Source organism: Gopherus evgoodei, chromosome 3 (assembly GCF_007399415.2).
Source record: "Gopherus evgoodei ecotype Sinaloan lineage chromosome 3, rGopEvg1_v1.p, whole genome shotgun sequence".
NCBI classification, from domain to species: domain Eukaryota; kingdom Metazoa; phylum Chordata; order Testudines; family Testudinidae; genus Gopherus; species Gopherus evgoodei.
In genome coordinates, this window is record NC_044324.1 from 100,980,471 (window position 1) to 100,995,147 (window position 14,677).

At 39.4% G+C, this 14,677-nt stretch overlaps 1 protein-coding gene across 2 annotated transcripts in view; it reads right to left on the minus strand.

The window, feature by feature from the left end:
- CEP85L (centrosomal protein 85 like) overlaps positions 1 to 14,677 on the minus strand; it is a 173,974-nt gene that overhangs the window by 139,825 nt on the left and 19,472 nt on the right. The window contains exon 2 of one of the 2 annotated variants that reach the window (XM_030556185.1): positions 5,691 to 5,852. The exons of the other annotated variant lie outside the window; for it this stretch is intronic. Coding sequence (XP_030412045.1) covers positions 5,691 to 5,852 — 162 coding nt within the window. The remainder of the gene's footprint in view (positions 1 to 5,690; positions 5,853 to 14,677) is intronic. 2 annotated transcript variants of the gene reach the window in all.

The following is a 14,677-nucleotide window of genomic DNA, read 5'->3' on the forward strand; positions in this document are numbered from 1 at the left end:
ACACGGCAGAGTGACATTGCTGGCACATGATGGCATATATCACATTGGTAGATGTGCAGGTGAACAAGCCTCTGATAGTGTGGCTGATGTGATTAGGTCCTATGATGGTGTCCCCTGAATAGATATTTGGGCAGAGCTGGCAACCGGCTTTGGCCTCAATGTACATTTGGTAAAAAAACAACAACCAACCAAAAAAAAAAACAAAAACACTCAAACACTTGTGAACAAGGATTTGTAGCAGTGAACAAGTTCATGTCCATCACTTGTTGGCAGAAAGATTAAAAAGATACTCTGAGTTAAGATAAATACAGTTAATACAAATCTTTACTAATAATCAGATGATATGGGTAGAATGGATTTAAGAGTCCAGTTAGCTTTTCAACACACAAGAGTCTTTCCCCATAAACACTTTGCTCAATGTGAAAAATGACACTAAACTGGTCAGTTTCATTTCCTGGTTTTCGGATACTAGCACAATCGGGGCGGCTCTAGTCTTTTTGCTGCCCCAAGCACAGCAATCAGGCAGCCTTCGGCAGCTTGCCTGCAGGAGGTCCCTGGTCACGCGGATTCGGCGTACCCATCACCAAATTGCCACCAAATCCGCAGGACCAGCAGATCTCCCGCATGCAAGCCACCAAAGGCAACCTGACTGTCACCCTCGCAGGGACCAGCAGAGAGCGCCCCACAGCTTACAGCCCCAGGCATGCGCTTGGAGCGCTGGTGCCTGGAGCCACGGCTGAGCACAATACTATGATTTGGGCTCCCAGTGCTGCAGGGGAACAATTACACTTTAAGTGATATTTTCTCTTCCTCTTGGGCATTATAAAAACCTCTTTCTGCCCCCAATCTGAAAATTTTAATTCCTAGTCTAAAAAAATTACTTGAGACTATCCCTTTAAACTCTACAATTCCAGAATGAAAGAAGAATGCTCCTGAAATAGTTCAAATAAATATTTAAATTTTAGGTTACTACCTTTTAAAGAAATTATTAAAATGCAATAATAAAAGAGAAAAACCAGACCGTCTTAAAAATACCCAGTGACCTGAATTTCATTCTTTGCATCAGACAACATATTATTGCATTTACTACAGCTCTGAACAACTGAATAAACCTTTTGTTTACAAAAAAATCAAGAATAGTGTTAAAATTAACAACATGCATTTTCGTAATTCTAAAATTAAGAATAGATTATCTGTTAGTCGGCCAGAAAAAGCAATGTGACACACTCACATTTCAGTCTTCAATTGCTAGAAGTTGTAATGATTTGCTGAGTTGTCAAAATATCTTTTCTGCAGAGCCTGTTCCCTAAGGGCTATCTCCCTAGCACCCACATTAAAAACAGATGGCAGAACAGAGAGTCTATAACTACAAGCCAGCCTTGGCAATCCTATCAAAATTGCATCAGCTATTCTAATTTGTTCCTGAAAAACAGTCAACTTTAAATTTAGTCAGCTACAAAGTAGTAAATTCAGATACTACCTATCCCCTCAGTCCTCCTGCCAACTTGTATTTTACAACCACATTTTTCCTGTTTTCCTCTGCTCTGTTATGCAAGTTTTCAAACAGCTAACAAGCCAGGGGACTAAGGGAAACAGTGAAACTGACTGTATGTAAAGCATCACCAAATGTGCAAAATATACAAACTCAAAAAAATATAGAGATGTTATGTGATTGCTGTAACTGAAAATAAGAGATGTTTCTTGTAATAGTAGGTCAAAACCATAGAGATATAATGTAGCTCTTAAAGTGATAATATCCCCTAAATCAAGTTTTATAGTAGTTGCTTTTTTATCCCCTCTTTCCCACCCACCCCTCAAATGGGGAAGCCATCAAGAAAAAGAAAAAAAAGTGCTTTTATCCAGGCCTGGATCTTAACTCACTATTCTGCAATGCCTGGATCTGCACATAAGGAAACAGAAATCCAATGGGCAAATCAGGGAGCAAATTATGGGCTAAGGCGGGTAAGGTAATACCTTTTACTGGACCAACTTCTATTGATTAGAGACACATGCTTTCGAGCATACACATAGCTCTTCTTCTGGTCTTATGGGCCAGTAATACTTCTGGACTCCATCCACACATTTTGCTCAGGCAAGGCTCCCACAGAATTTCATGGGAGCTTTGCCTGAGTAAAGGGTGTGGCTAGGACCCTAATGATGCATAACTAAGCATTATTTCAGTATTACAGCAACCTAGTTGTCTGTTAAAACATTACATTTGCAAGAATCAATAAACAAGATTTGAAAAAGAAAACAAAAAAATAGAATCCCAGTACTGCACATCTATATTCTTGAATTTTTTTCTGAAATATATTTCTTCATAAACTAGCTAATGAATAATCTGTTTTACATAAATCCTACTATATTTTATAAATAAGTATTTGGAAAAAGAAGAAAGCAGGTGTATTAATTTAGATGGAATATATAGGCTCAAAGGTTAAAGGAGTGAACAAGACCCTATTACTGCTTAAGCTTAAACAGAGCTAAACAAAGTTTGGAATACAGAGAGCTTAGTTTGCTTAGTACCATGGCAAACACGCCATTAAACATTACTTTAACCTTTTATCAAAAAATACAGAAAAAGGGAAAAAATAAAACAGTTAAAGCATTTGAAATGTCAAGTACTTCATAAGGCTTTCATCTTAACATTTTTGTTTACTTTTTTTAAGGTGCAGTGAGTTTTTAGAAGACACTCACCCCTCCCCCCCCCGACAGGTTTTTAGAGGATTTTTTAGAGGATACTAAAAATGGTAATTATTTTTGGGGAGGAGGCGGGAGAAGAAATTAGTAGATCAGCTGGAGCTGTCATTGCTGGTGTTGTTAGAGTTGGATTTTGCTTTTACAAGAGAAACAAGACAAACACCCACACAAAAAGGGAGAGAAAAGAAAGAGATAGAAAATGCAGCTTCTGTCGCTGGTGCTGACTTTCACTTGCAACCTCACTGCTGGAGAAACACAACACAGCACATAGTCTTATTAGCCATTCTGAGACCTGGAAAACTTGTACCAGCATTCAGCTATTTAGAGTATTACTTTCAGTTGCCTTTTCCTGGTCACAGACATAGTAGTGTTGAAAAATACAGTCTTGCCCAGCTAAGCTGGACTATTATTAGACAAAAGGAAAAAGGTGAGGGATAGAAAGAAGAAATAAGGTGAGGAAGGAGAAGAACACACTCAGATGGGTAATATAGATACAAAAAGTCTCACATCCCCAGAGGTGTTTGGCAGAGCTGGAGATGTCAATTGTGTCCCTCTCTGGTCAGGACATCTTTTAGTATCAAGATGACAAATGCATGGGGTCCCACGAGATGCTTGGAGTAGTAGCAGCCATAATGGTGAAGCTCACTCCAGTAGCCAATTTCCCCCCCTCAAAAAAAAAAAATCTTTCTTTAAAGGAACTCAAAAGGGAATGATGGGTGAAATAGCTAATCCTTTTATTATTTTGTTTACAAATTTGGCCTAGTTTTTAAACAAATCAACTTTAGTTTACTGATTTTTGGTTTTACACTGTCCTGCTTACCAGGCAGAATTTTTACACAGTTCTTGAAATTACATTAATCAGCCTTTTTATTTTGACTAATATAATCTTTGCCTCTTTTGTACTTTCCCCCATTGATTGCTATTGTGACCTTTTAGAAACTTTTACTTACTTTTTACAGTTGAGCAGACAATTAGGGTAAATACATAGGCCCAATTATTACAGAGGATTTCTCCAACAAGCTCTGACACAAAGCCGAGTTAAGAACTCACACTGATCAGAGTACAAATCCATCGCAATTAGCCAGAGAACATGTCGTCTTTGTACAACAGTCCTCACTTCCGAGTCTCTTAATACAGCACCAGATTACCCCTTCTCACAGCTAAACTCATAGGATAGGAATAAGGAGACAGAGAGGATTCTTTTTCAGAGCTCGTCTGCAATCAGCATGCTGGGTAGTGGGATGGGTAGGCAAGGACTGCCCCCCCTTTGCAACAAGGCATTACAGCCTCAAAACCTGAGGATCCTAGGCCATCATCAGGAGGTCAGGAGCATTCATACAGAGACCTGCGCCTCTACACTGGCATTAGGGCTCCCATGCTGTCATAAACAGATAGCTAAGGGTTAATGTCTCTTTTACCTGTAAAGAATTAACAAACAGGGAACCAAAAAAACACCTGACCAGAGGACCAATCAGGAAACAAGATACTTTCAAATCTCAGTGGAGGGAAGCCTTTGTCTGTAGTTTTTGGGTTTTGCTTTGTTCTCTCTAGGCTCTGAGAGTGACCACACATACCTACAGGCTCTCTAATCTTCTGTTCCAATTTTGTAAGTACAAAAGTAGAAAGACAGTTTAGTCTTTTTAATTGTTTTTCTGTATTTGCAACTGTGTATCTGGCTGGTAGAGTTTTAATGTGTATTTGGGTGAAAGTATTTTAAATTCTATTTCTGCTGGAGAAAGCTTTCTTTCTATTGTCTATAAGCTGAAAGACCCTGTAACTGTTTACCATCTAAATTGCAGAGATAGACCTTTTATTTTTTCTTTTTTTTTTTTATTAAAAGTTTTGCTTTTAAGACCTGTCTGATTTTTTTCCCCCTTGTTGAGGTTCAAGGGAATTGAGTCTATACTTAACAGGGAAGGAGAAGTGAGGGGAAGGGTGGAATCCCTTTGTTTTAGATTCAAGGAGTTGAATCACGGTGATCTCCTAGAGCTGGGAGGAAGAAAGGAGGGGGAAGGGAAATGGTTTATTCCCCTTTGTTGTGAGACTCAAGGAATTTGGGTCTTGGGGCCCCCAGGGAAGGTTTTGGGGGAGACCAGAGTCTATCAGGCGCTCTACTCTAAGTCCTGATTGGTGGCAGCAGTACAGGATCTAAGCTGGTAATTAAGCTTAAGGGAATTCATGCTAGTACCCATATTTTGGACGCTAAGGTCCAGATTTGGGAATTATACTATGACACATGCTATCTCCCTTCTCCTGGGCTGCAGTGGTCCCAGGATTCCTTTTCAAGAGATCCATGCACAGAAAGGCCCTGCAGAAAAAAGTAACATAGCCCCAACCTGCATTACTTAACCCTAGAGAACCCTGCTGGAGGAAAGAGGACCATGCATCTCTGTGGCCTATCACTGCTCAACACAGGCTTAACCCATTCTTGTCCCATTCATTGCCCTGGTGCAGTTCTGAACTCCAGGGAGAGCCCTCCATGCAGGGGGATAGGGATACTCCTGTTGTAGTGGCTAAATCCCTTATACATCATCTGCGATAGGAGCAAATTTGAGAAATCTTGGGGTTACAATATCACTCACACTTAGTTTTATCCCTCTCCAGATACTTTTGGATAATCTTAAAATTGAATTTTGCCAGTTCATGAGATGCCTCATAATAAAATGCAATTTGTAGTCCCCTGAACAGAAGGGGAAAGAGGATAAGACCTTTCTCCATCTTTTTCCCAGTTCTGTGATTTAACTATCTTTACTCTCACACAACAGAAGACAACCTTGTGATACAGAGAAGTTAAGGCCCATACAATGCAAGTTAAACAGATCTAACCAAAACAATTTCTCAACCCATCATAAAAAATTGGCAATTTCATGTTCTTTAACAATATTGGAGAAATAAGTATTTTAAGATACAGTTGGCCTTTAAAACTTCTTAATTCATCTCTTTCTCTCACGAAGACTGATTAACTTCAGAATTTAAGAATCTTCACTCACCTTCCACACTATCAGAACAGGAGGTACCAATGCCTGTGTCCCCGCTGTCAGAAGCTATACTGTGTCTTCTGATATGGTTACTTCGGCTGCTCGATGGAATGGCTGAGGCCTGCCACAGTGATTCAGTACCAGATAACCATCCCGCAGAGGAGTAATCTGGGCCTACAGAGAAGGAAGTCAGAAGTCTGTCATTCCAGATACAGACCAGCAGAGTCAACAGGGACTATCTGGTTATGAATAAGGTTACAATCAGGACTCTGTGTGCTCTATGGCAAGGTTGGCCTAAAATGCTTCTGTAGCAACAGTTACTGTGGCACTCCAAAGTAGCAGACTAGAAATTCCCCAGCCATTTCAGGTAAACATAAAAATACACTCCTTTTACTGATTTAAATTTGAACATGAACAAAACAAAACTGCACTGATTGTAGCAAGATATTTAAAATTACTGTATGTTGCCTGTCTTAAATTCACTCATCAACACGCCACAGAACTGTGTTTCATTGAGGAAGCCATAGGAGGAGAAGATGGAAGCTGGGTAGAAGGTGGTGGAAGCTTTAGGTACTTGAATGCAAGGAAGGTACATTAGTTTCAAGTTGTAAGATAATCACACTGCTTGAACATTTTGCTAAAAATGAAATCAGTATTGGAACACTTAACACTGACATCTCACTGGTCAACATTAGGTTTCAAAGTTTAAAAAGAGAGAGATAAATGGGGCAGCTCACATCTCTCAAAACTATCATTTCCAGCTGGCTACGGGCTCAGGAAAATATCACTGCACTGGTTATACTCAGTTTACATTTGGAAAGTTTCTTTCACAATCACAGGATCTAAGATTTTCTTTTTTAAAGAAACGAAGACTGGATTCTAAAGCACAGTTCTGCAGAACTATGAAACATAGATTATGCAGAGTACGTGACCATGCTTACAATTAGTCCCCAGAGTATACATTTTATAAGGATGATCACATGCATACCTGATATGCTAACCAGACGTCCATCCAAAAGCAACTTTCAGTAACCAATATAGTCTAGTTAAGCATATTTTCATGCAGAATATTGACAATCAGATTTGTACATCTAATAAGAAGTCAGACATTAAAAAACTGAGAATTAGTCTTGTTATACGCTTATCTAACAGTTAACTACACATCATACTTTCAATAGCAAGTGATTCTCAAAGGTTAGTCACACATTCAGTAACCCTTCTCACATGCCACACGCAGGTATTTTCAGGTCATTTGACAATTTGAGTTCATTACAACACCCCAAAGTACATAGTGATCTGACTGTGCAATAGCTGTTCACGGAGACGAGAATGCAGCTAAGGAACTGATAGTTTTTGACAGGACTCAAAAAATATACCCTACCCTACCCTACCAAGCCTACTAGCCATGGCAAAAACACATATACCACCATGCCTCTAAAATGCCCTACCTCCTGCAATTTAAGGCATGGCTCTCAACCTTTCCAGACTACTGTACCCCTTTCAGGAGTCTGATTTGTTTTGTGTACCACCCCCAAGTTTCACCTCACTTAAAAACTACTTGCTTACAAAATCAGACAAAAATACAAAAAAAAAAAGTGTTATAGTACACTACTACTGAAAAAATTGCTTACAGTCTCATTTTGGCCATATAAAATAAATGAACTGGAATATAAATATTGTACAGTACTTACACACCAGTGTACAGTATATAGAGCAGTATAAACAAGTCGTCTGTATGAAATTTTAGTGTGTACTGACTTCACTAGTGCTTTTTATGTAGCCTGTTATAAAACAAGGCAAATATTTAGATGAGTTGATGCACCCCCCAGAAGACCTCTGTGTACCCCTAGTGGTTTGCATATGTTGCCTATACTATTGTCAGAGTCTGTCATTTCCTTCTCTTTCCCCATAGTGTTCTGTACCCTTTTCCTTTACATTTTCTGTCTTTCCCCCAAACACCTCCTCAGTCAAACACCTCTGCCCACCCAAACCACTACATATATTGTCCTGTCCCCTCGCCAGACACAAAACATCCTCACTGCAGTGATTGGGAGAATTGCTATTATATCCTTCCTTCAGCCTTGTTCACAGCAATTCACTACACTGCCCATATCTCTTGCTGCTCATGACTATTCCAAGCAAAAAAAGAAAGTTGGCCTAAGGCAGACTTCAGTCAGAGATGTCTTTGACTTAGTTAGCTTGAGAGATAATTAACATCTTGTTAAAGATTTGCATTTTTATTTCCTCTTTTAATAAAGCAGAAGCACAGAAAAGAGATACAAATACCAAAAAAGTAATACAAAAAGTTTCTTGTTGATATTGCAGCCTTTAACACACAAAAACATATGCACTGAGGAAAAATCCCAGTCATAAACTAAGTACACACAAACTTCATGCCCAATGCAAAGCTTATATAAGCAGCAATCTCTACATTCAAAGGTCATCTAGGATTAGAAAGATGATGTTTTTAAACATGTTCACATTTTAAAACCAGTACCACCACCACCACATATTTTCCTGCCCTGGACATGCCCAGTGATTGCAACTGCAGTTGGCCTACTTGCAGGAGGCACAAGATGGGAGATGGAGGGAAGAAAGTTTATTTTTTCTTTACATACCATAGCAGGGGCCAGGTACACTCTGGCCACTAAAGAATGCACCACATCTAAATGATGTAATTCCAGGTGACTAAGCCTGTAGATGTGCCATAAACAAGGCCCTACATTTTTGTTTACATTATCTGGGAATTTATCAGTGTTTCCATTTCAAAATTTTAAATGGATGAAAATTGGTGCAAAAAATCATCTCCCACAGTTTTGTGAGTAAATATTGTGGTTGATAGAGGGGGACGGGATGACAGAAAAAAGCAACAATAGAAAACCTAAGTGTAGTGAAAGTAAAAAGAAGTTTAATGATGCAATTCATTGCATGAACTGTACATAAACAGCACATATAACTATGCATGCACATGTGTGGGTACACACATTTTCTACTATTGTCTTGCTTTCACAGACATCCTTGCATTTACATTTAGACTAACTGATTATTAACTAACAGCTACCTAAGGTAACAGATTGGATTTTCTTAATCAGTATTTTCATAACAGCCATACTGGGTCAGACCAAAGGTCCATCTAGCCCAGTATCCTGTCTTCCAACAGTGGCCAATGCCAGGTGCCCCAGAGGGAATGAACAGAACAGGTAATCAATCTCATCGCCCATTCCCAGCTTCTGGCAAACAGAGGCTAGAGACACCATCCTTACCCATCCTGGCTAATGACCACGGATGGACTTATCCTTCATTAATTTATCTAGTTCTTTTTTGAACACTGTTAAAGTCTTGGCCTTCACAACATCTTCTGGCAAAGAGCTATACAGGTTGATTGTGCATTGTGTGAAGAAATACTTCCTTTTGTTTGTTTTAAACTTACTGCCTATTAATTTCACCTGGAGACCCCTAGTTCTTGTGTTATGAGAAGGAGTAAATAACACTTCCTTATTTACGTTCTTCACACCAGTCATGATTTTATAGTCCTATCATATTACGGCTTCATCACCTCTTTTCCAAGCTGAAAAGTCCAGATCTTATTAATCTCTCCTCATACAGAAACTGTTCCATACCCCTGATTATTTTTTGCTGCCCTTTTCTGAACCTTTTCCAATGTATCTTTTTTTACATGGGGCAACCACATCTGCATGCAGTATTCAAAATGTGGGCCTACAATGGATTTATATAGAGGCAGTCTGATATTTTCTGTTATTATCTATCCCTTTCTTAATGATTCCCGACATTCTTTTAGCTTTTTTGACTACCACTGCACATTAAGTGGATGTTTTCAGAGAACTATTCACAGTAACTCCAAGATCTCTCTCGAGTGGTAACAACTAATTTAGACCCCATCATTTTATGTGTGTAGTTTGGAAAACAATCCCATGTGCATTACTTTGCATTTATCAACACTGAATTTCATCTGTCATTTTGTTGTCTAGTCACCCAGTTTTGAGAGATCCCTTTGTAACTCTTTGAAGTCTGCTTTGGACTTCACTATTTTGAGTAGTTTTGTATCATCTGCAAATTTTGCCAACTCACTGTTTACTCCTTTTTCCCGATCATTTATAAATATGTTGAATAATAGTGGTCCCAGTACAGACCCCTGGGAGACACCACTATTTACCTCTCTCCATTCTGAAAACTGACCATTTGTTTCTTATCTTTTAACCAGCTACCGATCCATGAAAGGACCTTCCCTCTTATCCTATGACAGCTTACTTTGCTTAAGAGCCTCTGGTGAGGGACCTTGTCAAAGGCTTTCAGAAAATCTAAGTACACTATATCCATTGGAACTCCCTTGTCCACATGCTTGTTGATCCCCTCAAAGAATTCTAGTAAATTGTACAGGGAAATCATGCATCGCCAAAAACCATGTTGACTCTTACCCAACAAATTATGCTCATCTATATGTCTGACAATTCTGTTCTTTATTATAGTTTCAACCAGTTTGCTCAGTACTGAAGTCAGGCTTACCGACCCATAACTGCCAGGATCACCTCTGGATCCGTTTTTAAAAATCGGTGCCACATTGGCTATCCTCCAGTCATTTGGTACAGAAGCTGATTTAAATGACAGGTTACAAACCAGTTAGTAGTTCTGCAATTTCACATTTGAGTTCTTTCAGAACTCTTGGGCGAATACTATCTAGTCCTGGTGACTTATCACTGTTTAACTTATCAATTTGTTCCAAAACCTGCTCTAATGACACCTCAATCTGGGACAGTTCCTCAGATACGTCACATCCGACAAAGTGGGTATTCACCCACGAAAGCTCATGCTCCAAAACGTCTGTTAGTCTATAAGGTGCCACAGGACTCTTTGCTGCTAAAAAGAATGGCTCAGGTTTGGGAATCTCCCTCACATCCTCAGCTGTGAAGACCGATGCAAAGAATTGATTTAGTTTCTCTGTAGTGGCCTTATCGTCTTTGAGTGCTCCTTTAGCATCTCGATCGTCTAGTGGCCCCACTGGTTGTTCAGCATGCTTCCAGTTCTGCATACATAAAAAATTTTTGCTATTACTTTTTGGAGTCTTTGGCTAGCTGTTCTTGATATTCTTTTTTGGCCTTCCTAATTACATCTTTATACTTCACATGCCAGAGTTTATGCTCTTTTCTATTAGGATTTAGCTTCTACGTTTAAAAGAATGCCTTTTTGCCTCTGACTGCTTATTCTACTTTGTTATTTAGCTACAATGGCTCTTTTTTGGCTCTCTTACTATGTTTTTTAATTTGGGGTATACATTTAATTTGAGCAGCCTCTATTACGGTGTCTTTAAAAAAAGTGCCCATGCAGCTTGCAGGGATTTCACATTTGGTACTAAATCTTTTAATTTCTGTTTAACTAACTCATTTTTGTGTAGTCCCCCTTTCTGAAATTAAATGCTACCATGGTGGGCTGCTGTGGTGTTTTCCATTCCACAGGGATGTTAAATTTAAGTTATAATATGGTCACTAATGTATTTGAATGATTCAAAATTAGGGAAAAATAAATAAAAAAATAGAAACCAAAGTAACAGTTTTTGTTAAACCCAGGCTTTAATTTTTTGGTAAAAATCAGTAAAAACTGAAAACAAAAAAAAGAGCCTTAGCCATGAAAAAAAATCAAAATTACTATTTTATCTTACTGTCCCATTGGTGCATTTTGCAGATGAAAACCATTCTGCAGAGTAACTATTGTACATATGTGGTAGCTTTTCATATTTAATTTACTCCATTGGCATACACTGTTTTAAAAAAGCAGAATGCAATAAGACACTCTAGTTTATTAAATTGAGTCCCTAGCAAAAGTGTGTCTCAAGAGCTGAAAGTTAAATTGTAACCAATGCAAATTTAAAGTGTAAAGATAAAAAGCCCCAATTCTAAACTAAGGCAGTTAAGAAAGCAAAAAACAAAACAAAACAAAAAAAACAAAAAAAACCTTGCAGGTTGAATTAATTCAGTTCATTATTTAAAATTCATTAGCTTAGAGTATTTAAAATAAAATTGCATGACAATCATCACATACACTTTCTCATATCCCACAACTCCTCTTCAACCCTACTTTGTGAATTTATGATATACGTAAAAGCGAGGGACTAATGTAACTGAGCCAAGCTTAACATGGGCAGATGATATGCAAGCTTCCCCTACACTGCTCTGCCAGTGCACCTGTCTTACCCTGCTGTTCTTATCTTAAACCAGGCAATCAGCTTAGAATGCCAATCTTGCCTAACTGGGGGAGGAGGGTGAGACACACACAATGCCAGCAAGTATCACACCAGTTAGAAATTAATGCAATATTTTACAGTTTGACCAGTTTTATCTCGTGAAGATGATGTGATTTACAAATGAGTGTTCTAAAAATCTGTTCCAAAAAGATTAGAATTATGGTCAGATTAGGGAGCAATTTCTTCCAACAAGCAAAATAAACAAACACTCCCAGAATTCTGAATACGTCTGGAATAGACTTAGTTTATCAAGAGCCGTTAATTATTATTCTTTAAGGCTGGACAGTCAAAATAAATGAAAGATAAGATGCTGTCTTACCACCATGATTGTTTATATATAATATAAAAATAATTTTAAATATAAAATCAGTAGACAGCAAAGTGCATACAGAGCCAGAAGTGGACTAATATTTATTGAGACAGATTATCTCAACATTCATTGCTTTTTGTATAAAATTTAACGTTTCTACAGAAAGCATCACAGAGAAAGAGTTCGGATACTGGTGACAGACAGCTAGCTAGCTAGCTTTTCGGCTGCATCAGCACTTTATTTTAGCAGCAGGTGTAGATTTTAATATAATTGTGCACAAATTTATACATTTATATAACACAATAATCTTCACGAAAAGGGTTTTAGAATCCCAGTTTAGTGAGTTTGATAAAAATGTGCTTTTACAATAAGAACAATAAAGGAGTTAATGAACTTAGATGCTAAACTATAAGCAACAGCTAGTCTTCCACTCTTGTTATGAAATTGGTAAGATATTGAAATTGGTAAATTATATTGTAACTACAGAATGCCAGATTCTGTCCTTGACACTGCTTTTGACACAGAAATTTAAAAATTGTGGCCAGAAATGAGTCAGCATGGACAGCCAACATTACTTTTAACATTCTTTGTCAGTTTAAGAGGAATCTTGCTATGTTAAAATTAAACATGACTACACTTAATCACTGTCAGCTAGTCTTTCTTTAAAAGTTCATTTGCTTTATAAATTGGACTGTAAATACGATAGCTGGACTGACTTTCCATTCGAATACTCCCGTAGAGGAACAATGAATGGTTACAAAGAAAGGAAGATTACTTACCTTATGGTAACTGGAATTCAAGATGTGTGATCCTTAAGGGTATTCACTGGGGGTGCACATGTGCTCCGTGAGCCCGAAACCGTAAACACTTCAAGAGCAGCGTCCATTGATCTGTTCCTCCTCCTCCTCCTCCTCCTACCAATAGAGGGCACAAAGGGCAGTGCAGACCAACTGTCAATCACCTCTCTAGTCCCTACTCTACCATGAATCCAAAGAGGACCCAAGCAGCAGGGAAGGAAGGAGGATTATGGACATCCACAGGCACTACATATCTTGAAGAATTCCAGTTACTAGGAAAAGGTAAACAACCTTCCTTTCTTCTTCATTCCTGTGGGTCACTCCCAAGCCGTGCTCATTGAGGAGAAGGATGCGAGGAAGCATTCTGTACTACACAGCAGAGGATACCTGAGCCGAAGGAAGCATCTGAAGCTGAAGTTTGAACCACAGCATAATGCTTGGCGAAGGTGGGTAAAGAACCCCAAGCAGCTGCTCTAAGGGTACGTCTACGCTATGGGATTATTCCAATTTTACAGAAACTGGTTTTGTAAAATAGATTGTATAAAGTCAAGTGCACGTGGCCACACAAAGCACATTAATTCAGCGGTGTGCGTCCATGGTCCGAGGCTAGCGTCTATTTCTGAAGCGTTGCACTGTGGGTAGCTATTCCATAGCTATCCCATAGTTCCCGCAGTCGCCTCCACCCCTTGGAATTCTGGGTTGAGATCCCAGCGCCTGATGGGGCAAAAATCATTGTCGCGGGTGGTTCTGGGTAAATATCATCACTCATTCCTTCATCCGGGAAAGCAGCGGCAGACAATCATTTCGTGCCCTTTTTCTCTGGATTGCCCTGGCAGACGCCATAGCACGGCAACCATGGAGCTTGTTCAGCTTTTTTTTTTTTTTTTTACTGTCACCGTATGTGTACTGGATGCCGCTGACAGAGGCGATACTCCAGCGCTACACAGCAGCATTCATTTGCCTTTGCATGACAGCAGAGATGGTTATCAGTCGTTCTGTACCATCTGCTGCGCCATTGTAAATTGGCAATGAGATGACGGTTATCTGTCGTTCTGTACCGTCTGCTGCTGTCATGGGTGCCCCTGGCTGAGGTCGGCCAGGGGCGCAAAGACAAAAATGGGAATGACCCATATGGTATCTAAAAATAGAGTCAGTCCTGCCTAGAATATGGGGCAAGTGTACTAGAGAACCAGTGTGTCAGAGAACCAGAGAGCACATCCGCTCCGTGTCAGATCCCGCAGAAATGATGAGCTGCATCACATTCTAGGGGGTGTCCCCACAGCAACCCCACCCGTTGCTTCTCTCCTCCCCAAACCTTCCTGGGCTACCGTGGCAGTGTCCCCCCCATTTGTGTGATGAAGTAATAAAGAATGCAGGAATAAGAAACACTGACTTGTTACTGAGATAAAATGGTGGGGAGGCAGCCTCCAGCTGCTATGATAGTGCAGGCAGGACATTAAGCGGTGCGAGGGAGAGGAGCCCAGCACCCCGCTGCTATGATAGTCCAGAATCTTTTCTTTACACATGAAAGGGAGGGGGCTGATGGAGCTCAGCCCCCAGTTGCTATGATGAGGACAGTTACCAGTCATTCTGTACCATCTACTGAGAATGACCGGGAATCATTCCTATTTTTACC